The following is a 23,054-nucleotide window of genomic DNA, read 5'->3' on the forward strand; positions in this document are numbered from 1 at the left end:
CATGGCAGAGAGTATGTACCAGAGTACAAGTTGTTAAGGTTTCTTTCTGTTGCATTCACGTGTTGAGAGCAGGAAGAATAATAGTTTAATTGAATCTGTGCATGCTGTAATTAATCTAATCTTGCCCTTACAATCCCTATGTATCAATATGTAGGGGATTGTAGTATGTTCCTGGAGCCATTAACTGTTGCTAGTTCTTGAAACTTTGTATGTAGGCTTTCTCAGAATAGTTCATGTCTATCTTCAAGGGTCTGCCAGTTCAGTTTCTTCAGAATCTCTGTGACACTATTCTGTGGGTAAAACAAGCCTGTGACCACTTGTGCAGCAGCTCTCTGCATACAATTCAATATCCCCTGTTAATCCGAAATGGTGCAAGTCCCACACACTTGAGCAATATTCTAGACTGGGTCAAACGAGTTGTTTGTAAGCAATCTCCTTTGTTGACAGATTGCATTTCCTCAGTATTCTATCAATAAACCAAAGTCTGCCACCTGCTTCCACAACTAAACCTATGTGATCATTTCAGTTCATATGCCCACAAAGGGTTACACTCAAGTATGTGTACGAGTTGGCTGATTCCAACTGTGACACACTGATATTATAGTCATAGGATGCAAAGTTTTCTCATTTTGTGAAGCACACAATTTTATGTTTCTGAACATTTAAAGCAAGTTGCCAAACTTTGCACCATTTTGAAACCTTGTCCAGATCTAACTGAATATTTATGGAGCTCCTTTCAAACAGTACTTGACTGTAGATAACCACATCATCTGCAAAAAGTCTGATATTAATATTACCCCCAGAGATTTTGCAGATGATGCAGTTATCTATAGTAAAGTACTATCTGAAAGAAGTTGCATAAATATTCAGTTAGATCTTGATAAAATTTCAAAGTGGTGCAAAGATTTGCAATTTGCTTTAAATGTTCAGAAAAGAACAATTGTGCACTTCACAAAATGAAAAAAATATATATTATCCAACGATTATCATATCAGTGGCTCTCAGGTGGAGTCAGCCAAGTCGTATTATCCTATGACTATCGTATTAGTGAATCACAGCTGGAATCAGCCAAGTCAAACACATACTTGAGAGTAACGATTTGTAAGGATATGAAATCAAATGATCATGCAGGCTCACTCATGGGGAAAGCAGGTGGTGAACTTCGATTTATTGGCAGAATCCTAAGGAAATGCAATCAGTTTACACAGGAGATTGCTCACAAATCACTCATGCAACCATTCTAGAATATTGTTCATATGTTGGGACCCATACCAAATAGGACTAAACAGGGATATCATGCATATCTTCAGCTAGAGAGAGGAAATAACTCTGTCATATTTAGCACAGATGATAAATCTATAGACTGTGAAACAAACACAACACTTTTAGGTATGAACACCAACTGTCAGCTATTTATGTCTTGTTTTCTTTTAGTCTCTTATCTAAATACAATGTTGTACATGAATTGGCATGAATGTAACCCACAATATTTTAACAGAATGTCAAATGCGCTAGTATAACTAAGCATTATGGTTATGGTGTTGAAGGGAAAAAAATTGCCAGAGCAAATGAAAAAGCTTGTTAAGATGCACATGATTTTTTTTAAAAAAAAAAAGCTGAAACAATCTTCACAAGTAATACATACTACACAATGAAAGAGTACTTGCAGGAATCAGAGTAGTGGGTAGTAATAAAATGGGATAACTACAACACCATGTAACATTTCAGTATATCATGGTTTATTGCTTTCACAGGGAAATCAAGTGTCAAGACATAAAATGCATAATAGTAATGTGTTTTTATTCTCCAGAGTTCCACATTTCACTCATCATGAGGGGATGCTGACTCAGTTTTTCAGGTGGACTGAAGAGCATAGCTGAATGCATGTGGGCAAGCAGTTGGCTTTCTGGCCAGACTGCAGTTGATGCAAGGGACACCGTTCAGAAGGAACCAGCTGGTGCACTTAGTGTGTGCTGCAATTAACAACAAATTTATGCTTTATATTACAAGTTACCTGAAACAAATTATTTGTAAATCAGGGGACATTGCACAATAGGAGCAAACGAAATGTGGCAGTTCAGCTGTTATGACACTGACCTCATATTCAAGAGGGTGGAGTTTCTCTGTTCATTCATCTTGATTTGGTTTTTCTAAATCACTTAGACAAAAGTGTGGATGGTTCCTTAATTGTGACCACAGCTGCCAACTTGTCCTAACCCCATAAGCCATTTTATGTATTACATGTGTTGCATATTTTGAGCTGTTGACCTGCATTGTATTACCTTGACAGTTCCTATATCATTGTGAGATGGTTCTTGGATGAATAAAGATAAATAATAACTTACATAATCCTTCCATGGTACAGCATAAAATAAAGCATTTTTTCAACAGAAACCATAAAGTATCTAGTGTTTGTTGATAACAAATGAATAATCCAAAGAGGAGGATTTTTTTAGTCTTGCGGATTCTATATAACAATGACTCTTACAACAAGGTGTCTGAATGAATGACTTTCCCTAGTCCTGACACTCTTTGGTCTAACTGTAGTCTGTATAATTTTTCTTGAAAAGTGGTTCACTCAGTCCCACCACTTTACTACTGAGTGTGTCAAGGACAATTTTCCACCATCCCCCAAGTGTTACAGCCCCAAGAGTAACAACACTCCCTTTTCTCATGAAACATAGTTAAAAATCAAAGATACAAACAAACAGTCAGTTCAGTGTCAATATCTAATAGCTACTTTCGAATACATGGTGGCTCTATGGGGTAAGAGTTGACAGAACAGTTCAGCACTAAGAATGGAATATATCTGAGAGCAGATTCTACAGATAATGAGAAGTCACTCTTTTGGCTGTGAAAAATTTCAAATGTGATTTGCAACCCACTTTACCTCTTAAACACAAACCAAGGTAGAGCAACAGGGTAGACACATTATGTATCCTTCATTCTGTTTCTACTGAATTTGAGGACCAGAAAAACTAGAAAAGGAGAGATACATTCTATAATGTATAAATTGAAAACAATGATACACATTGATTGAAACTCAACTGCAGAAGACACTCAAAGGCAGAGAGAGTATTTTACCTTTTGTAATTTAAAATATATAATAAACATCACCAGATGAGATCTCGTACACATTTCAGTGCATCTTTCAACAGAAATCCATTTATTTATTTCCGACATTAAATGAAATGCAGCTGGAGAGGATGTGTGAAAACCTTGTCAGGAAACAGTAAGTAAAACAGTACAGTTGTCATTACTGCATAACACCTACTTATAAACAAAACTGAAAATTTAAAATTAGATGTATACCATAACATACTATCTTGTCAATGTCAACCAAAGAACACTACCAAGATGAGTGTAAAAAGACAAGTTATTAAGTGTTAGGCAGGAGTATGTCCAATAATGAGCAAGAAAATTAAAAAAATGAGTGAATTGCTATAAACAGCATCGTGAACCAACTATCCAAGGCAATATATACAGAAAACTACAATCCACTACAGTTGTACAAGTATAAAAGGCCTACTAGATCTGCAGACTATGATGAAACTGAGAAACAAATGTGATGAGATGAAACAAGGAATTCAGAACATCAAGGAAGATATTAATTTAACTGTACTGGTTGACAGTAATATAATGAAGCAAGATTAAGGGGAAAAAAAAGAAAAATAGTATGAGAAATGTTAGGAGAAATTAATGAAAGAGAAAGCCACCTGCCACTATTTTGTACAGAGTTCAGTTTAAGCATTGCAGATAACTTATCTAAGAGCAATGAAATATTGTTTTATATACGGAAAACACATCAAGACACTGGAAGGTTTCAGACCATCATACTATTATGCAATCTTAGATTTAAAAACCAGGTTTTAAACTGTGAAACTTTTACAGGATGTGGACTCTGTTCATAATATATTGGTTATGAAATGGAGACTAAAGCTGGGCAAAAAGATAGGAAATCAAGGAGATTTGCATAAGTTGAAACAATTCAAGACGGCTAACACTGAAAAAGAGAGAATTAGAAGATGACTGACAGAAACAGGGGAAATAAATAAATAAAATAAAATAGAAAAGGGATGAGTAGCTTGGAAAGTGAATAGTGAGGGTAATGGGGGGTCAAATAGCTCCCAAGTCAAGGTGAAAATATAAAATTGCAACAACTGAAACAAGTAAACATCTGAAAAATGAAATTGACAGGAACTTCAACCAGGAAGTGCTAGAGCAGATATGCCATGATCTAGATGAATGCTTGACTATCAGAAAGATAGGTGCAGGTATAATAAAAAGAGAAGCAGCTTTATGAATAACAAGAACTCAGATGACAAACCAGTACTAAAGCTGATAGGTGGAAGGAATATATATTGAGAGGCTATACGAGGGAAATGAACTTAAAGACAACAGTACAGGAGGGGAAGAGGAAGTAGAGGAGGATGAAATGGAAGATGTGATACTGCAAGAAGAATTTTACAGAGTACTCAAAGACCTAAACCGAAACAAGACACCCAGAGCAGATAGCATTCCCTTAGAATAACTGGGATCTTGAGTAGCACCAACAGTGAACAAATTACTCTACATGGTATGCAAGATCCTTGAGACACTTGAAAGACCTCCAGACATCAAGAAAAAATTGTAACAATTGTACAGTTACAGAGAAAGCAGGTGTTGACAAATGTGAGTATTATGCAAACATCAGTTCAGTAACTCATTGTTGCACAATACTAACATGAACTGCCTACAAAAGGATGGCACAACGGGCAGTAGCTAATCTGAGAGGAAACCAGTTTGGGTTCTGCAGAAATGTAGGAACACACAAAGTAATACTGGCCCCAAGACTTATCTTTGAAGATGGAGTGATGAAAGAAACCTGCATTCACAGTATTTGTAGGTGTAAAGCAAAAGTTTGAAAACATTGACTGGAGTACACTCTGTGTAATTCTGAAGTTTCAACGACAAAATAAAGAAGCAAAGCTGTTATCCACAACCCGTATATAAAGAGGAGTTGAAGGATGTGAAAAGAGAGGTGGAAATGAGAAGAGAATAAGTGCAGTTAGTAACTTCTAACCAACATAATTCAGTCTGTACAATGAGTAAGCATTGATGGAAACAGGGTAATTTTTGGGGAATTAATTAATGTACAGGGAGGAGACATGAAAATCTTTAAGGTCTGCTGATGATTTTGTAATTCTGTCACACAGCAAAGGATCTGGAAGATCAAGCGAATGGAATGGATAGTATCTCAAAAACATGAAGAGCAATAATAATGTATCCTCCCGCATTCACACCCACTAATTTGCTACATTCTGGGTTCAGTAGCAATAAGGCCAAGAAAACACATGTTGGCATATAGGGAAGGGGTATCTACAGTGGAAAGTATGGACTGAGGCAGTAATGGGGTAGGGACGGTCGAGAGTCAGTCGATTCATTCACCTAGCAATTCCTATTCCAGTCCTGCCATAGGCTCATCCTGTATCACCAGAGGCAGTGCCACCTGTGAAAGCAGCCATGTCACATACAAGCTCTGTTGCAATTTCTGCATAGCATTTTATGTGGGTATGATGACCAACAAGCTGTCGACCAAAAAATGTCCACCACCAAACTGTGGTGGAGAACAGAGTTGCCCACCAAGTGTGGTAATATATTGCTGAACACAACATGCTTGAGTTCAATGGCTGCTTCACAGCCCATGTTATCTCACACCCTCCCTGCAGCACCAACTTTTCTGAACCACGCAGATGGGAACTATCCCCACAATACATCTGCTCCTCTAATCCTTCTGGCAAACTCACTGCACCCACACCCTCTACCCAACATTCTCCACCTCCTCTGCCCTCGTATCTCAACCCAACCCACACCTCCACATCCATGTCATCATCATCTTGGGCCACATGAACTCACTGGCTCTGGCACACATGTGTCATATTCCTATCCATACACCTGCTGTCTCCTTCCAAGCCACCTGACACCCCTCCCGTCCCCAACCTATCCTCCTACTCCCCACTTTTCTTCCCCCAACCCAATCCATCCACCCAACCCACTTCATCAAACACAGCTCCTCACACCGGTCCACCTGTTGAACTCCAGTCCCGGCACTATTTGTTAGATTCATCCAAAAGCTAGCAAGGCGTAAAACTTTCATATGTACACATACATTTTTTTAAAATTGTCAATGTAGTATCATATAATTTACAAGTAATTGTCATAATTAACAGTTCAAGTACATTAACACTGGTCATTATTTGTTGTCTGTACACTTTAGATAAGTAGCTCACTGTGCCTGTTTCTTTATAGTTTAACTGATTCTTCATCGCTGAACACTCTCCTTCATGATGGGATTTATAGAACACAACATGTCAATGAAAGAATGAGTGAATAGTCACTGTTTCTTTAGACTTAGAGGGCACTTCCCATCATGAACTGTTTTACTTGATATATGTCTACATTGTTTGGTCAACTATTCTTATATTCTGACTCACAGTTTCTTAAAAATTCCTGCCCCAGAGGTAAATGTTTTACTATCCTACATGAAATATGATACTACTGCATTTTTTTTTTCCAGTTTACTAAACATGTAAATCTGTCTATATCTTTCAGTTGCACTTTTCACTTTATCAATGCAACACATGCAACACTGGTGTAATATTCTACAATATTTATTATTTGTTACACGAACCAGTTTTGGCAGTTACATCATCATAAGATACAAAGATACATTGGTGCAGTGAAATTTTATTGAATCAAATATTTTAAACTAGTGCATCCACAGAGCACCTCCATTTCAAAAGACCAAAAAAGTTAATGTCAGAATTAGGTATCAAATAAGAGGGATTATTTTAGTGTAAATGCAATATAAGATTATTCAATTAAGATAAAACATGTGACACATTAACTAATGAACTACAGACAAATTACAACAGTTGCACATAGAATAAAATAAGTGAACAATAAAATCTGGTGAGATATTCCAAAGACGTGGCTGAACAAAATAATCTTGTTTTCAATGGGTACTACATTACAAACAGATAAAATATAACAGTGATATTAAGCAAGTGAATACAGCAGCTGTGATTACACAAAGTAAAATTTTTTAACACAATGACAGAAATTAAATAAAGGAAAATGGGGCATGTGAGTAAGGGAGGTAATTTACAACATGCCCTTGGATGAGATTATGAGCAGTGTCTGCAGTTAGAAGTGGCGAGTAAGGGAACTATGTCTGGTCATTCAGTACTAATTGGGCCGATGGACATGTGTTTATTAATTTCCATTATTTCAAGACAGTTCATCTCCCTTCCTTTATGGATGTGATGTGTAATACCTCGAGTTTCACATCGTAACTATGGGTTCTTTAAGCAGGTGGTCTGCAAAAGTAGAATCTCCTTTTCTAGGTTTCCATCTTCCGTGGCATTCCTTCAAGCAGGTATGTACTGCACTGTCAGACTGACCAATATAGAATTTTCCACAATTATAAGTAATTTTATATATTCCACTCTTGTCCAAACCTGTCTTTACAATTGGGCAAAAAATGGCCAACAGTGTTGTGCACATAAAATGATTTTTTTTACGTTCCTGGATTTAAGCTTTCTGGCTACATCCACTGAGATTTTTCCTAAGTATGGAATTGTGCACCATTTATTGCATTCTTGAAGTGGTGGGTCATGGCAGGGTGAAGAAGAGAGTACACATGTTGTTTCTGCTTTTTACACTTTATGGAGTACACACAGATATGGAGGAGGAGGAGGAGATCAGTGTTTAACGTCCCGTCGACAACGAGGTCATTAGAGACGGAGCGCAAGCTCGGGTGAGGGAAGGATGGGGAAGGAAATCGGCCGTGCCCTTTCAAAGGAACCATCCCGGCATTTGCCTCAAGCGATTTAGGGAAATCATGGAAAAACCTAAATCAGGATGGCCGGAGACAGGATTGAACCGTCGTCCTTCCGAATGCGAGTCCAGTGTGCTAACCACTGCGCCACCTTGCTCGGTCACACAGATATAAGGATAGCCATTGTTTGACTGCACTTAACTCCATTTGGAAGTTGTCTTCACTCATGGGAGCCAGTATTAGGTGATGTATAACTGAATGAAAGGCAGCATGTTTATGTGTCACTGAATATTGAGAACTGACCAATATTATAATATCTGTGGTGGTAGGTTTTCTACAAACTTTGAAAGTATGAATAGAGTCACTGATGTTCATGGTTAGATCTAAATAATTTATGCAGTTACCCCCAAACTCCGGTGTGAATTTTATAGTGTTGTGTTTAGAATGCATCACTGCTGCAATTACCCCTGGGTCACTTATACCAATTTCAATGTGAAAATGTTGAAAGTAGTCATATCTATTAGTCACCACCAATTCTAACACACTAAAGTGAAGAGTGACTTTCTGAACTACCTGCTGTGTGTAATTTTCACAGAGGACTAAGACTGATGACCAGCAGAAAGATCCAATTATAAGTTTATGATCATTCTTGTTAGTGAGTGTGGCCCAATTAATATTGCTTGCTATTTCTGTTTCAATCTCAGTGGATTTAGTTTCTTCTCTATGGCATAACTGAGAAGTCCAAATCCACCCATCTATTTTGAACCATGACGTCATCAATATGGTGGAAAAGGCTAGTTCCAGCACATAGAATAAGGCGATAATGACATCACTACATACATGCACCAATAAATGTGAACAAAAATAAAAATGACACAGTAATATCCCGCTCCAAAAATAAAATTAAGCAAACAGGACAACCACAAAAAATTGGGGGTTTAGGGCGGGGTCAAGCTAAATATACAGCAATAAAAAAACACCACACCATCCTAAATCAAATAATGTAAAAATGTTGAAGTACAACATCCTGCTACACCAACAAAAACACAGGAATCGGACATTTCCTTTGATCTATATAGCTCAAACACAACTGTTGATACCAAAAACCAGACACCTACAACCCCCAAATGTGGAATTGGACACTTCCCTTGACTTATATAGCTCAACCACAGCTATCGATCCCAAAAAAACCAACACCCACAACACTGAAAAGTGGAACCAAGATCCCAACAACTCAAAAACCCATTTACCCCACATTCACTACATGAATTAAAACAACTGATCTACCATAAACACACAACAGACAAAACATCAAAATTACTATAGAATAAAACCAAAACAAAAATGACTTACCAAGAAAAGCCTCCAGCAATACCACGTAGGTCGGCCACCACACACGCAAGAGCAACCCCCCTCCCCCCATGAACACATGTGCGCGTTCCGCACCAACTACCAATACTCAAAAGCACATTAGCATGATGACAACAAAAACTCAAATGAACCCCATACCACATGTTAAACTCAGCATGTCCACATCTACCACCAGAGTGTACCATCGAATACAACACAACACCTACAAACACAACTAACTCAAAAACACCGTGCTGTAGTTACATCACACATCATACCACCATTACGCCATGGGTCAAAGGAGACAGGTGGAATAGGACATTTGTATTGACCCCATAAATCTCACTGCTGTCCAAATTTTTGTAATTAGTATTGTGGGAGCTCCATTACTTTATATTACTGCTTCAAAATCTAGGACTTTGTCATGAATACTTCAGCAGTTGATCACTAGGATTTTAATTGTCTCATCTGTAGCAGTGATATCTTTGAGTCTTACAGAAATATGTTGGGGTTTCCCTCAGCTATCATTATCTGGACAGCATGGAGAGTCACCATATCAGAAAAATCCTTCTGTGTACCACACATGCAGTCAGCTACCTGAGCAGCAGTCTCTGTTGCATAGTGCACACCTGACCCGTTTAGGGACTTGCTACATTTCTCAACCCTATAAGATTATGGTTTAAGTCTCCTATTAACTAAGAACCAGGGAGACATAGTCAGTTCTGAAGACAATGGTACTGATTATGAGTGTCATCCAAACTCCATGAGCAATCCTGGTCTTCTCCACCTTCTCTGCCAGTCGCTGGAATGAGCCAAGTATGACCTAGGAGCTCAGGCCAGAGAGCTAATTTATTGTGTAACAATCTGCAGAAAACCAGCACTGGCCACATCCTGTTCTCTCAGTGCCTTCAGGATCAGCTCCTCCAACATGTTGGAAGAGGCCCCCATGAGGCACACACTATGAGTGCACATGCCAATCCTTCACATTACTTCCTCCCATTTCCCTAAGAGTAGCATTATTCACAGCACATTTGAAATGTCAATTATTAGTACATTTCTATCCACTTGCTCATGCTTTTCGCTAACAAATCAGGCTCCCAGACTTGTGAAGTTTGCCATATTATCTCACGTTTAGGGGAGGATAGCACTAAGTGGTATGGAGTATGGGTGTAGCAGACCGACCCTGAATTGTCCCTGGTCTCTAACTTACGACTGACTCACCACACAGTCAAGTCAGTGAATAGTGATGGATACTATATTTCCTAGAAGAAAGAAAGTGTCTATTGAAGAAGACACTACTTCACATACTCCTCTTATCTCTCTGGTAGTCTGGCCAACATGCTCACTGGCAGCAACTTTCTCTCACTTGACAGCAGTCAAGACAATTACAGTTGCTTACAAATAACTACTATCTCATCCAAAGCCCATGAATAGCATTCACAGGAAGGCTACATTGTTTATTTCAACGTTCACTCAATATCATATACAATATTTTGTGGAATGAAGATTATAGTGACAGAATGAGCTGTAGCATAGCCTGAGACTTGGGTTAGGATGAGAAGTAATGTGATTACAAGTTCATCACCCAACAAATGTGACGTTATAAAAACACAACTAATCTACTCTGCTAAGTTGAGTTTTCATATGCTTCTTCAGGTGGTCTCTCTTTATAGAAGTTCACTCCTATGGTCCATATTTGCTTCAATAGCAAAGAGGTCTTGCAGACTTTGCCTTTAAGCAATAGAGTTTCTTAGTTTCTTGTTTTTTCTCTCTTGTATTGTAATAAGCAGAAAAGTGCATGTTCCAAAATATATTTCATAGAGTTCTGACCATGGGAAACCCCAACCAGCAACACTAATTTTCAAATAAAAAAATTTACTGAAGTAACAATTTTACTGAAGATGGTAGTCAGTGACAACAACAGTATGTGTCGTTAACTAAAATATGGTGATGGGGCAATATTACCTAAATGTGTGTGGGAGCACATAAATTAACAACAAATTGTGCTTTGATCAACACAGGGCCTTCCTAACATATTTGAAGTTTCCAGAACCTTGCTAATACAAGATACTTTATTCTATTTAGCTTATAAAGGTTCATTTTTGTGAGATACTTCTACACGCTGCATGTAAATATTTGGCAGACTAGTGTAGTATCAATATACTGCTTAATGAGTTATTTTACACAATATGCAATTATGTTTAATTTTTTTATGCTACTCATTTGTCACTATATTATTAGCATCACTTCCCATGAAGAGTGGACGCTAGAGAAATAAATGAATCGTTAACTGCACACTATGAATACATACTATTTCACCTATGATATGGAGTGATATTCTGAAATAATTCTTCATCTGATCTTCGCATTCCGAGAATCGAGAGGAGATTCACGAGGATCATTTATCTTGCAAAACCCATTTTCAGAAAGCTGAAGAGCCTACCAGTGCCTTGCTTATATATTCTCGAGGCTGTAAAATTAATAAAAATGCCATATAATCCAACCCAGCGCAAAAAAAATGTGACATTCAAAAACAACAGAATACATCAAAGCTGCATGTGTTACATGCTAATACATACATTTATCAAAGCGAAGGGTTCAAAATTGGACTTCACACGTACACTAAGTTCCCAACAACTACGGTGTGAAGTACATTGAAAACAATTTCTTAAAGACATGGGGTCTTAATTGCTGTATCACTATCTGTACTCTATAGAAGAAGACCTGAAACAATGTGTGCTGATTATGAATACGTGCAATACATGAATTTTCAGTGAGAGAAATCTTATATGAACCAGTTGCAATGTACTGTACATAATAACCTACCAATGTAAATATTAGCAAATTTTGTCAGACATCTGTAGCTCCCTCGACAACCAAATAAATAAAGACATACAGCAGTTATCGTTATTATAACACTAATCATTTACAGCGCGAATGTTCCGAGAATCAGTTCACGTTATTCCTCTCAACAAGTCACTTCTCTTCACAAACGTTGAGCAAACACTGGATGACAATTCGATTTCGCACTTTTGTTGGTAAACAGAAGATCCAACAGCAGGTATGCGCGATTAATTGCAATTAATCGATTAATCGCATCATTCTTTTAATCGATTGTGGTGGTGCAAACATTTCTCTCACGTTAATTTTATTTTACATAATCGATCATACTTGCGATTAATTATTCCAATTTTTTCCTTTTATGTTTTTGAAAAATTTTCGGTGTCTCACACTTAAATAACACTCACAAAATGGTAAAAATATTAGTTTATTTTATAAAATTGAAAAAAAAAGCTGAAACAAATGAGCAAGGAAAAACGGCAACAAGTGTGCTTTTAAATAATCAAAGTTGCGTAAGTCACATATATAATCATTAAATTGCAATCTCAATTTTATGACTTTACATTTGACACTGACAAAAATTAAGATAAATCCAACAAGCTTCTCAAAGCGAAGAATCCACAAACTTACTAAAAATAACTAGACCATCCTTTGGCGCTAGTCTAGCTCTCACTCGACGAAGCCGTGCACTTGGAAAATGGTGTCAAATAGCGGATAAAACGCTGCGCACACAGTGACGTAACAGATGCAAACTACGTTCGTATGGAGTCTGTATGACTTGTGAAAGCATAATGCCTAGTTCGAGCTATACTAGAGGTTACAGTTATTCAGATTCAAGTCAGTTGAAGAAAAATGCGATAAAATTGTGGAAAGGAATGTAGATAAAATTATATCATACAGAAATAAGTTCAGATGTCAAACGCAGAGTGTGCGCCACGAAATATTAAACAGGTATCGAAACTGAAAAACATCGTGAAAGATAAAATAATCTCACAGTCTGCTATTTCATATCATTGATGCAACTATCTTGAATCTACAACTTGACACATTTTCACTCCGACTTATAAGAAATAAATCCTACATTCTTGAATAGATATTTATTACTTCTGTCTTTTGATGGAGATCTAATACAGAAAATTAGGAACCTACATTTATTTAAAAGAGACTTGTTTACTCAGCAGGAATAGTGAAGTAAACATCCTTTCATTTTGTTCTTCGGTTTACTTTCGTTGTCTCTCATAACTTTTAAATCATAGGCCAGTAGTCATATTATTCCTTGCAAACGGCGGCCTTTCCCAGATAGCACAGTAAGCCGGTTTCAAACTTGTTTCCAGATGTAAAGTTCAAGTTTATAAGCTTGATCAAAGCTGGAATATTCCGGCCTGTTAGTTGGATTCAAGCTTGAAACAAACATTAAAGTTGGCAGAGTTCAAGCTATATTTCAAGCTTGACTTATCAAGTTTGGCTCCAGCTGTATCTACACACGTGGAATACAGCCTGGTATTTACAGCTTGTTTTAAGCTACATAATTATTAATCTGAATTTATTGAACCTAATTAATTAAATAAATATCAGAATGGAAATGGTGTGAAAAAAAATTATCAAGACATGTATGTTTAAAAAATTTTATTTTCGAAGTGTTTAAAATTGTTTTAATTTAAAATTTAATTATTCTGAAGCCCCTCTGGCCCCAGCACACAGACCAGAGCAGGATCGAATATCGCTGACTTCTGCTGGTATAATGCTCCTGTAACAGGTAAAAGAAAATGTTAGCCATACGTAAACACAAAAAATGTAAAATGTTGAAACTGATCAACCTAAATATAATTTATGCCCCAGATTAGCAAAATAACTTCAAACTCACTGATGAAGTAAGAATCATTAACTAGTATAAACGTCACTGAGTAAGCAGCTGCTTTTGGTGACTTCATTCCAAACAGTTTTTTAAAGTAATTTGAAATAACTTTTTGTTTGAAATTTTGAAAGTAAAGATGACATTTGGGTAAATTTGCGATGACTTCATGAAGAAGCCACACATCACTATTTCTAACAGTTTCAGGACCATTTAATCTGAATTATAAAGAAGCAATTACTTGAAATCATATACACCCCATACTGTAAGCTTATAAGGAAACTACCATTTAGAAAAATGTAGACGTTTTATTCTATCCACAATTATATTTTGGTGAGTAAAACTGAATCAAAATGAAATGAAAGATGAAATCGAAATGAATCTAAGAAATTACCAGTTCAGTGGAACTGAAATGTAAAAGGACAAAAAATGTTCTCCTTGTCATATTTTAATATTGCATTTTATTAGATTTCAGCCACATTACAAATAGCCTAACAATAAAAGTAAGAAATACCAGTACTCCTTGCAGTATTATTTCACCTAGGGAACAACAAAATTAAGAGCAATTGAAGACCAGTCAAAACTACGTAAATAAAAAAGACTGACACCTATGTAGTGACTGGTTCTTAATCCACTTTTCCCGTTCACCATGTCATTACTATTTGTATTAGCAAAGAAACTTTTCGCACTTCATGATTATTCATTCATGGTGTGACACACGCAAGTATTTACAAGTAAACAAATGTAAAAGGGCGATATATGTAAAAAGGCGAGATTTTAAAAAGGTAAAATAACATTAAGTTTTAATTTATTGGTGCCACGTACTAGAGAGCTAGTTTAAAACGACCTCTTTTTGCTGAACAACTTGTAATATGTTTTCTTAGCTGATAATCCATTTCACTTTCATCCAGGTTCAATTTTTCTATGTAAAAGAATATGATATTTCTTTACGTTACGTAATAATATTTAACATTTGTAATATTAACGTACCACTAGAGAAAAAATGCACCAGCGTACCTGTAATACACTATATATCTTCTTCAGACCCGGTGTAGCAGTAAGGCAGGGGACGCCACACACTTTCCGAAATATTTTCCAGTATAAAACAAACTTCACAACAGTCAACATTCATCAACGCACGTCACAAAAATAAAATGGCCATAATCCTAGCAGAGTCAGTGCAACTGCAAGGCCTATAAACGCTTGTGGCGCTTCCCGTGGACATCTATGGAAGCTATGCTGCGCACGCATATGCTGTACAGCCTTCCAGGGAAATTACAGTTTATTTCAAGCTTGGGAAAATTATTTTAATTCAAGCTAAATTTTTACAGCTTGATGTAAACTGTGTAACAGGTTGATTTTTCAATCTTGAATTTTCAACTGAACCTAAACTCAATATCCACCTTGAAATAAGCTTGAGTGCTAGCTAGGTTAATACGGGAACAGTTGCCTGATTTCTCCGCTACGGCGTGGTAGGAAGTTGATGAATCTATGAGCTGGTAAGTATTTGCTAAATATACCTGTAGTCTGTTTCTTCGAACATGCTCGGAGGTGATGATTTTGCAGTAATGAAGTTGAAGCACGAAGTTATATATATAACGTTGATCTGCCTCAACCAATAATGGTCCCATTTCTTCAGTAACCGCATACAGGACTGATCATTCTCAAATACACGAAGTAGTATCTGGAGAGGAATTTTAATATGTTCCAGCAAGCATTTCAGCCAGAGTAACTCAGGAGCAGCTGTTGCCAGAGCTATATATTCTGCCTCTGTAGAAGACAAAGCAACACGAAGTCTGTTTCACGTTGCACAACAGATGGTGCTTCCAAATCATTGTAACAAATAACCAGAAGTAGATTTTGAGGCTTCCTTTTCGTTCCAGTTTGCATCAGCATAGGCCACATGAACTTCTTGATTTCCTTTTCGATAATGAAGATTCGTATAGGTGGTTCCTTTTCATATATCTCAAAAGTCTTTTCAAGCAGCTCCATTGTTCTTCCAGTGGATTGTTTTGGTATCGGCTCCAGAAGTTGACCATAGCACACATATCAGGCCTTGATGCTGCCATTGCATACATCAAACATCCAATCAATTCTCTGTATGGCTTATCGATCCTTTTTCCTTTTTGGCGTCTCGAATGGGTTACAATCTTGCATGTTGAATCGTTGTAGCAGACTGTTCCAATATGACGTTTGGCTCCGATACGTTTTTCCTTTGTTCCTTGAAACCTCGATGCCACATATTATTGTGGTTCTCCAAGTTCCTTTATTTTTAAATGCCTGCTTTCACCTAAATTTCACTTTGTCCATTTCCTCTCTGTTGCTTTTTGCCAGCAGAATGTCATCAATGTAGAGCACAATCTAAATAACAAGTTAATCTATATTTACATCGTAAAGACAATTCTCTGCTTCTCACTGAGTGAATCTGGTAGAGAAAAGAAATGCGTGAATATGATTCCATGCTGGTGGTACTTGCCTTAAGCCATATGAAGACCACTGTAACCTGCAAACTGAATCAGTTCTTCAGGAGTAGCCACTCCTCCGGGAATAATCATGTATATTTCCTCCTGGAGTAATCCATGAAGAAAAGAGATGGCGACATCAAATTGTTCCAGAACCAGTCCTTGTCAGATTGCAATAACTAGCATAATTCTAAGAATTGCAAGTCGAGCCACTGTTGCTTATGTTTCCTCACAGTCAGATCCCTTTTTCTGCAAATATCCTTTAGCCACAAGTCTAGCCTTGTGTCTTATGATATTTCCATCCTTGTCCTTATTCAATCTCATCACCCACTTATTGTCGATGTCCTTCCTTCCAGGGGCTAATTTAACAAAGATCCAAGTCATGTTTTCCTTTATAGAGTCAGTTTCATCCAGTATCGATTTGTACCAGTATTCCTTACCTTCATGAGTTGCAATTTCCTTGTATCTTCTCGGTAAGCCATTGACAAATGATTCTATGCTCAGAACAAGAACAGCATGGCTATCCAGGTATTGAGGAAGGTTCCCCTTCCTGGTAGAATGTCAAATAGCTTCCTTTACAGTTTCCCCTTTGTCACTGGTCAGTTGTGATATGGAAATGCTTTCATGAGCCACATCATTTGATGTAAAATTTTCTTCCGCGAACTCTCCTCCATTATCGACTTTTTGTTTCTTCACTGATGATTCCTGTACAGGTTCCGGAATCCAGCCCTCAGTCAGCTTGCTTTCAAAGCCAAAACTTCCTTTTAGAAAACAATGTTTCTTTCTGCGACTATTTTTTCTTCCTCTGGGCACTGAAGTATGTAGCCAGTGAAGTAGCACGTCAAGGACTTGCTGTCAAACTTTCCTATTCTCGATTCCTTTGGCACCAGTAGATAAGCAATACATCGAGATACTCTTAGCTTACTCAAGTCAAGTTTTTCGTTGTATCACAAGGCTGCAAGCTCCACTAGGACTCCTATTAAGTAGGTATACAGCTGTATAAACCGCTTCTGACAACGTCTTACTTAATTTACACTTAAGTATCAAATAGCGAGCATTCTCAATAAGGATTTTGTTCATTAGCTGCGAGACTCCATTTTGCAGAGTGAGAACTCAAGCTGTTCTTCAAAAAATTTGCTTCAATTCGTTCTACATGTTTTCACAACCAGTGTCACAGCGCAGTCTGCCGATCTGCAAATTAAAATGAGCTGTAACCATAGCATGAAACATCTTCAGGTAGCGAGTCATCTTAAACTTCGATTCCAGTGCGTAAGCCACAGTGAAATGCGTAAAGTCGTCGAAGAACGTGAGCACATACTTCTTGCCGTCGAATGATTCCGGTGAGATTGACCACACAGGTCACCGCAAATCAACTGAAGAGGTCTGCTGCCACCTTTCCTGGTGTGATTGTATGGTACCTGTGGTCATTTACCTTCGACACAATCTGAGCGTTGTTCCGTGGGGGCTGTTGAAGTGCCAGTTCCATACCATCAGCTTGTGACTCTAGGCATTTAACGCTATCATATCTCTGCCTAATCTGCTGTGCCAGTTTCAGATTAGTTTCAGCTGAAACAACTTTCAAGGCTTTACGTTACAAAAAATTTAAAATGTATAGTTGAGATTCATTACTATCTGCTATGACAATAATTTCTTTTCCTTTTATAATTTCTTGGGCTTTCTCAAACATGATAATAAAAACCTTCATTTGCAATTTTCTACCTGACAGCAAATTATAATTAAGATCAGACATGAACAGAACATCTTTAATCGTTATTTGAATTTCCTTTTCTTTTACAACAGCAGTGACTTTAATTTCTTTTTTTACTTTAGCCTCAAGAAAAATGCCTGAGCCACCTACTTTAATTAATTGTTAGCTAAAGGTATCTTGCTGTTAATCAAGTGGTCCATAGCTTCAGGATCCAAGAACCAACTTATATTGTTCGCTGATTGATCTTCACTTGAAGCTGCAAAACAAAAATCATCTTCCTCTTTGACGTTAGCCACGATTTCAATGGCTTCCTTTTTCAGATTTGTTTCTGCTGCCTGGATAACATGCGGTATACAAATTCACTTCGAAAACTTAGGTACAAAAACTTCACTTAAAATTTAAATTTGTCTTTCGTCTGATTTTATCGAAATTCGTGCGGTTGGCGACATATTTTGTGGTGTACTAAGTAGTCATATACAAACATAACCTGTACTTAGCCAGGATCTCCTTGTTCATAACCAACAGTTCCCAAATTTCATTATATATTTACGCAAAAAAGGTATATTTTCAGAAGTTCCGGACGGTTGCAGAGATTTTCGTAATTTATGAGTGTTTTTATCACCAGTTTTGTAACAAAGCGGTGATCGTGATTTACATTTACTGTTAATAAGTAGCATATTATGTCACATTAGTTTATATTGTCTACATTTATCGCAGACTGACACTACTGTCTGACTTTCTTAGCAACCATAAAGCTTCAGAGAAATATGAAAACTTGTAACAAGTTTTCTGTTGTCTTCATAGATATCTCGCTTTTGGCTATAAATTACTTAAAATTCGAAAGAATTTTGATAATATTTGTAGCATACTAAACTTATAAATTAAAAGAGAATCAGCAAGCTTAGTACAAAGTTATTTGTTTACTAGTCTGTAAAATACTGCACCCGGCATAAATTGCTTAGTTTTCTCTAAAATATTGCACCAGGCATATACAGCCCTACTGTGTTTGCTGTTATCTGGGGTTGCTGCTCGAAAGCAGCTGGAAATCGCCATGGCTAGTGACAGGAAGCTGCTGCAAATGTGTGTGTTTGTAGAGCTACCAGGAGTTGTGTACCAAATACCTCAAGTACTACCCTCTCCTGTTGACACTGTCTCTCCTGCAGGCAATACAAGCTCCATCATTACCCATTCACTTCACTGTGAGTGGTGTGTCAATGGTGGACCTAGGCATCGTGTACAATGAAGACAGGACACAGGATGTTATACCAATCCCTTTAACAAAGAAGTTTGTGCTGCTGTCTTTCACTAAAATTGAAACTAAGCCACTTGGTTTCACTTCACCTGTAGTGCTCAGAGACGTTTGAACCATTTCACTTCACCTGTTTTGGGAAAACATACGTTGTTCTTTATCAAGAGGAAGCAATTGAAAATGAATAAGAGGTATATTAATCGATGGCAGTTCAAATATAAAGTGAATAATGGTACCCCTTAGGGAAAAGGTGACAAGGAATGGGGAGGAACACGTGGTACACTCAGTGTGTACGCCTGGAGTCTTCATTAAGCATGTTGAAGAGCCTATTCCAGCAACCATTGAGGAAACAGGATGCAACCAACTGCAGGTCATTGTGCACATTGGAGCAAACTATGCCTGTCGTCATCCTATGGTCATTCCAGCGAGTAGCAAAGAGGGTTGATAATGCCAGGCTTGCTCACAGAATTTCAGTGAAGTGTACAATATGCAGCAGTGTCCCAGAATTGATCATGATTCCCTGGTCTTGAGTCGAGTAGAAGACTTGAACCAGAGACTCTGAGGATTCTGTGACAAGCTAGGCTGCGCATTTTAAGACTTATGCCATAGGGTTGAGAGTTGTATGGTCTTAAATAGCTCAGATGTGCACTTCACATCAGACAGCTACCCAAGTACCTGACTGTGTATAGGTTGCACACAGGTTTTTTTTAGGTTAGCCAACTAAAATGTTTCCCACAGATGAGCGTATCAGAATCCTAGTGGTTAACTGCCGAAGCACTCCAACAAAGTGCCAGAGTTTGAAGCACTCCTGAAAAGCAGTGAAGCTCATGTATTACTAGGTACAGAAAGCTGTTTGGAAACTGAAATTGTCAGCAGTGTAATTTTTGAGGAAAATTTAAGCATATACAGAAGGATAGGGAAAGGGGAAATGAAGGTCGTGTATTTGTCCCAGGAGACAAGAAACGCAAATTCACCGAAATAGAAATAAGAGCTACATGTGAGATTATTTGGTCAGTACTCAGTATTAAGGGTGAGCATCAAATTATAACAGGATTCATGTATCAACCAGCAGATTCTCGTCCTGACATAACCAAAAACTTTACTGAAAACCTCATTTCGCTACTAATACATAAATTCTCTAATGATACTCTAACCACTGGAAGAGACTTTAATCATCCAAAGATCAACCGGGATAAATCTAATTTTGTTAGTAGTGGGTATGACAAGGCATCCTGTGAAATGTTACCGAATGTCTTCTCTGAAAACTACCTTGAACAGACACTTCAATACCCCACTCACGATGGAAATATATTAATCTAATGGAAGAAACAGGTCTCACCTCCTTGAGGAAGTACACATCGAAACTGGTACCAGTGATTATGAGGCAGATATAGCAATAATGATTACCAAAACACAAAGGGCAACTAAAACAAGAAGGAAGATTTATATGTTCAGCGAAATAGACAGAGAAAAAATAATGTCCTATCTCAAAGAGGAACTTGAAACTTTTAGTTCCAGATAGAAGCATACACTTCTCCCATGAACCATGGACCTTGCCGTTGGTGGGGAGGCTTGCGTGCCTCAGCGATACAGATGGCCGTACCGTAGGTGCAACCACAATGGAGGGGTATCTGTTGAGAGGCCAGACAAACATGTGGTTCCTGAAGAGGGGCAGCAGCCTTTTCAGTATTTGCAGGGGCAACAGTCTGGATGATTGACTGATCTGGCCTTGTAACATTAACCAAAACGGCCTTGCTGTGCTGGTACTGCGAACGGCTGAAAGCAAGGGGAAACTACAGCCGTAATTTTTCCCGAGGACATGCAGCTTTACTGTATGATTAAATGATGATGGCGTCCTCTTGGGTAAAATATTCCGGAGGTAAAATAGTCCCCCATTCGGATCTCCGGGCGGGGACTACTCAAGCGGACGTCGATATCAGGAGAAAGAAAACTGGCATACTACGGATCGGAGCGTGGAATGTCAGATCCCTTAATTGGGCAGGTAAGTTAGAAAATTTAAAAAGGGAAATGGATAGGTTAAAGTTAGATATAGTGGGAATTAGTGAAGTTCGGTGGCAGGAGGAACAAGACTTTTGGTCAGGTGATTACAGGGTTATAAATACAAAATCAAATAGGTGTAATGCAGGAGTAGGTTTAATAATGAATAAAAAAATAGGAGTGCGGGTTAGCTACTAAAAACAGCATAGTGAACGCATTATTGTGGCCAAGATAGACACAAAGCCCATGCCTACTACAGTAGTACAAGTTTATATGCCAACTAGCTCTGCAGATGATCAAGAAATTGATGAAATGTATGATGAGATAAAAGAAATTATTCAGGTAGTGAAGGGAGACGAAAATTTAATAGTCATGGGTGACTGGAATTCGTCGGTAAGAAAAGGGAGAGAAGGAAACATAGTAGGTTAATATGGATTGGGGGGAAGAAATGAAAGAGGAAGCCGCCTTGTAGAATTTTGCACAGAGCATAACTTAATCATAGCTAACACTTGGTTCAAGAATCATAAAAGATGGTTGTATACCTGGAAGAACCCTGGAGATACTAATAGGTATCAGATAGATTATATAATGGTAAGACAGAGATTTAGAAACCAGGTTTTAAATTGTAAGACACTTCCATGGGCAGATGTGGATTCTGACCACAATCTATTGGATATGAACTGCAGATTGAAACTGAAGAAACTGCAAAAAGGTGGGAATTTAAGGAGATGGGACCTGGATAAACTGAAAGAACCAGAGGTTGTAGAGAGTTTCAGGGAGAGCATAAGGGAACAATTGACAGGAATGGGGGAAAGAAATACAGTAGAAGAAGAATGGGTAGCTCTGAGGGATGAAGTAGTGAAGGCAGCAGAGGATCAAGTAGGTAAAAAGACGAGGGCTAATAGAAATCCTTGGGTAACAGAAGAAATATTGAATTTAATTGATAAAAGGAGAAAATATAAAAATGCAGTAAATGAAGCAGGCAAAAGGGAATACAAACATCTCAAAAATGAGATCGACATAAAGTGCAAAATGGCTAAGCAGGGATGGCTAGAGGACAAATGTGAGGATGTAGAGGCTTGTCTCACTAGGGGTAAGATAGATACTGCCTACAGGAAAATTAAAGAGACCTTTGGAGAGAAGAGAACCACTTGTATGAATATCAAGAGCTCAGATGGCAACCCAGTTCTAAGCAAAGAAGGGAAGGCAGAAAGGTGGAAGGAGTATATAGAGGGTTTATACAAGGGCGATGTACTTGAGGACAGTATTATGGAAATGGAAGAGGATGTAGATGAAGATGAAATGGGAGATAAGATACTGCGTGAAGAGTTTGACAGAGCACTGAAAGACCTGAGTCGAAACAAGGCACCGGGAGTAGACAACATTCCATTAGAACTACTGATGGCCTTGGGAGAGCCAGTCATGACAAAACTCTACCATCTGGTGAGCAAGATGTATGAAACAGGCGAAATACCCACAGACTTCAAGAAGAATATAATAATTCCAATCCCAAAGAAAGCAGGTGTTGACAGATGTACAAAAATTACCGAACTATCAGTTTAATAAGTCACAGCTGCAAAATACTAACGCGAATTCTTTACAGACGAATGGAAAAACTGGTAGAAGCAGACCTCGGGGAAGATCAGTTTGGATTCCATAGAAATGTTGGAACACGTGAGGCAATACTAACCTTACGACTTATCTTAGAAGAAAGATTAAGAAAAGGCAAACCTACGTTTCTGGCATTTGTAGACTTAGAGAAAGCTTTTGACAAC

General features: G+C 37.9%; 2 protein-coding genes across 10 annotated transcripts in view; one reads left to right on the top strand and one right to left on the bottom strand.

The window, feature by feature from the left end:
- LOC126210633 (zinc finger protein 239-like) overlaps nucleotides 1–2,057 on the top strand; it is a 468,318-nt gene extending 466,261 nt beyond the window's left edge. The window contains exon 10 of one of the 2 annotated variants that reach the window (XM_049939948.1): nucleotides 1,851–2,057. Coding sequence is in view for 1 of the 2 variants with exons in the window: in XM_049939947.1 (XP_049795904.1) it covers nucleotides 1,811–1,880 (70 nt within the window). In the remaining variant the exon portion in view is untranslated. Of the gene's footprint in view, nucleotides 1–1,810 lie in introns of both variants that reach the window. The other variant, XM_049939947.1, reaches the window with a different exon arrangement.
- Nucleotides 1–12,201, bottom strand: part of LOC126210630 (zinc finger protein 501-like) — a 157,674-nt gene extending 145,473 nt beyond the window's left edge. For 6 of the 8 annotated variants that reach the window (XM_049939940.1, XM_049939939.1, XM_049939935.1 and 3 more), the window contains exon 1: nucleotides 9,173–11,323. In XM_049939940.1, coding sequence (XP_049795897.1) covers nucleotides 9,173–9,250 — 78 coding nt within the window. In that variant the 5' untranslated portion in view covers nucleotides 9,251–11,323. Of the gene's footprint in view, nucleotides 1–9,172; nucleotides 11,324–11,480; nucleotides 11,640–11,748; nucleotides 11,894–11,995 lie in introns of those variants that run through there. The other 2 variants (XM_049939934.1, XM_049939936.1) reach the window with 2 other exon arrangements.
- Between the last annotated feature and the right edge of the window lie 10,853 nt (nucleotides 12,202–23,054).

This window comes from Schistocerca nitens, chromosome 10 (genome assembly GCF_023898315.1).
Source record: "Schistocerca nitens isolate TAMUIC-IGC-003100 chromosome 10, iqSchNite1.1, whole genome shotgun sequence".
In the NCBI taxonomy this organism is placed as follows: domain Eukaryota; kingdom Metazoa; phylum Arthropoda; class Insecta; order Orthoptera; family Acrididae; genus Schistocerca; species Schistocerca nitens.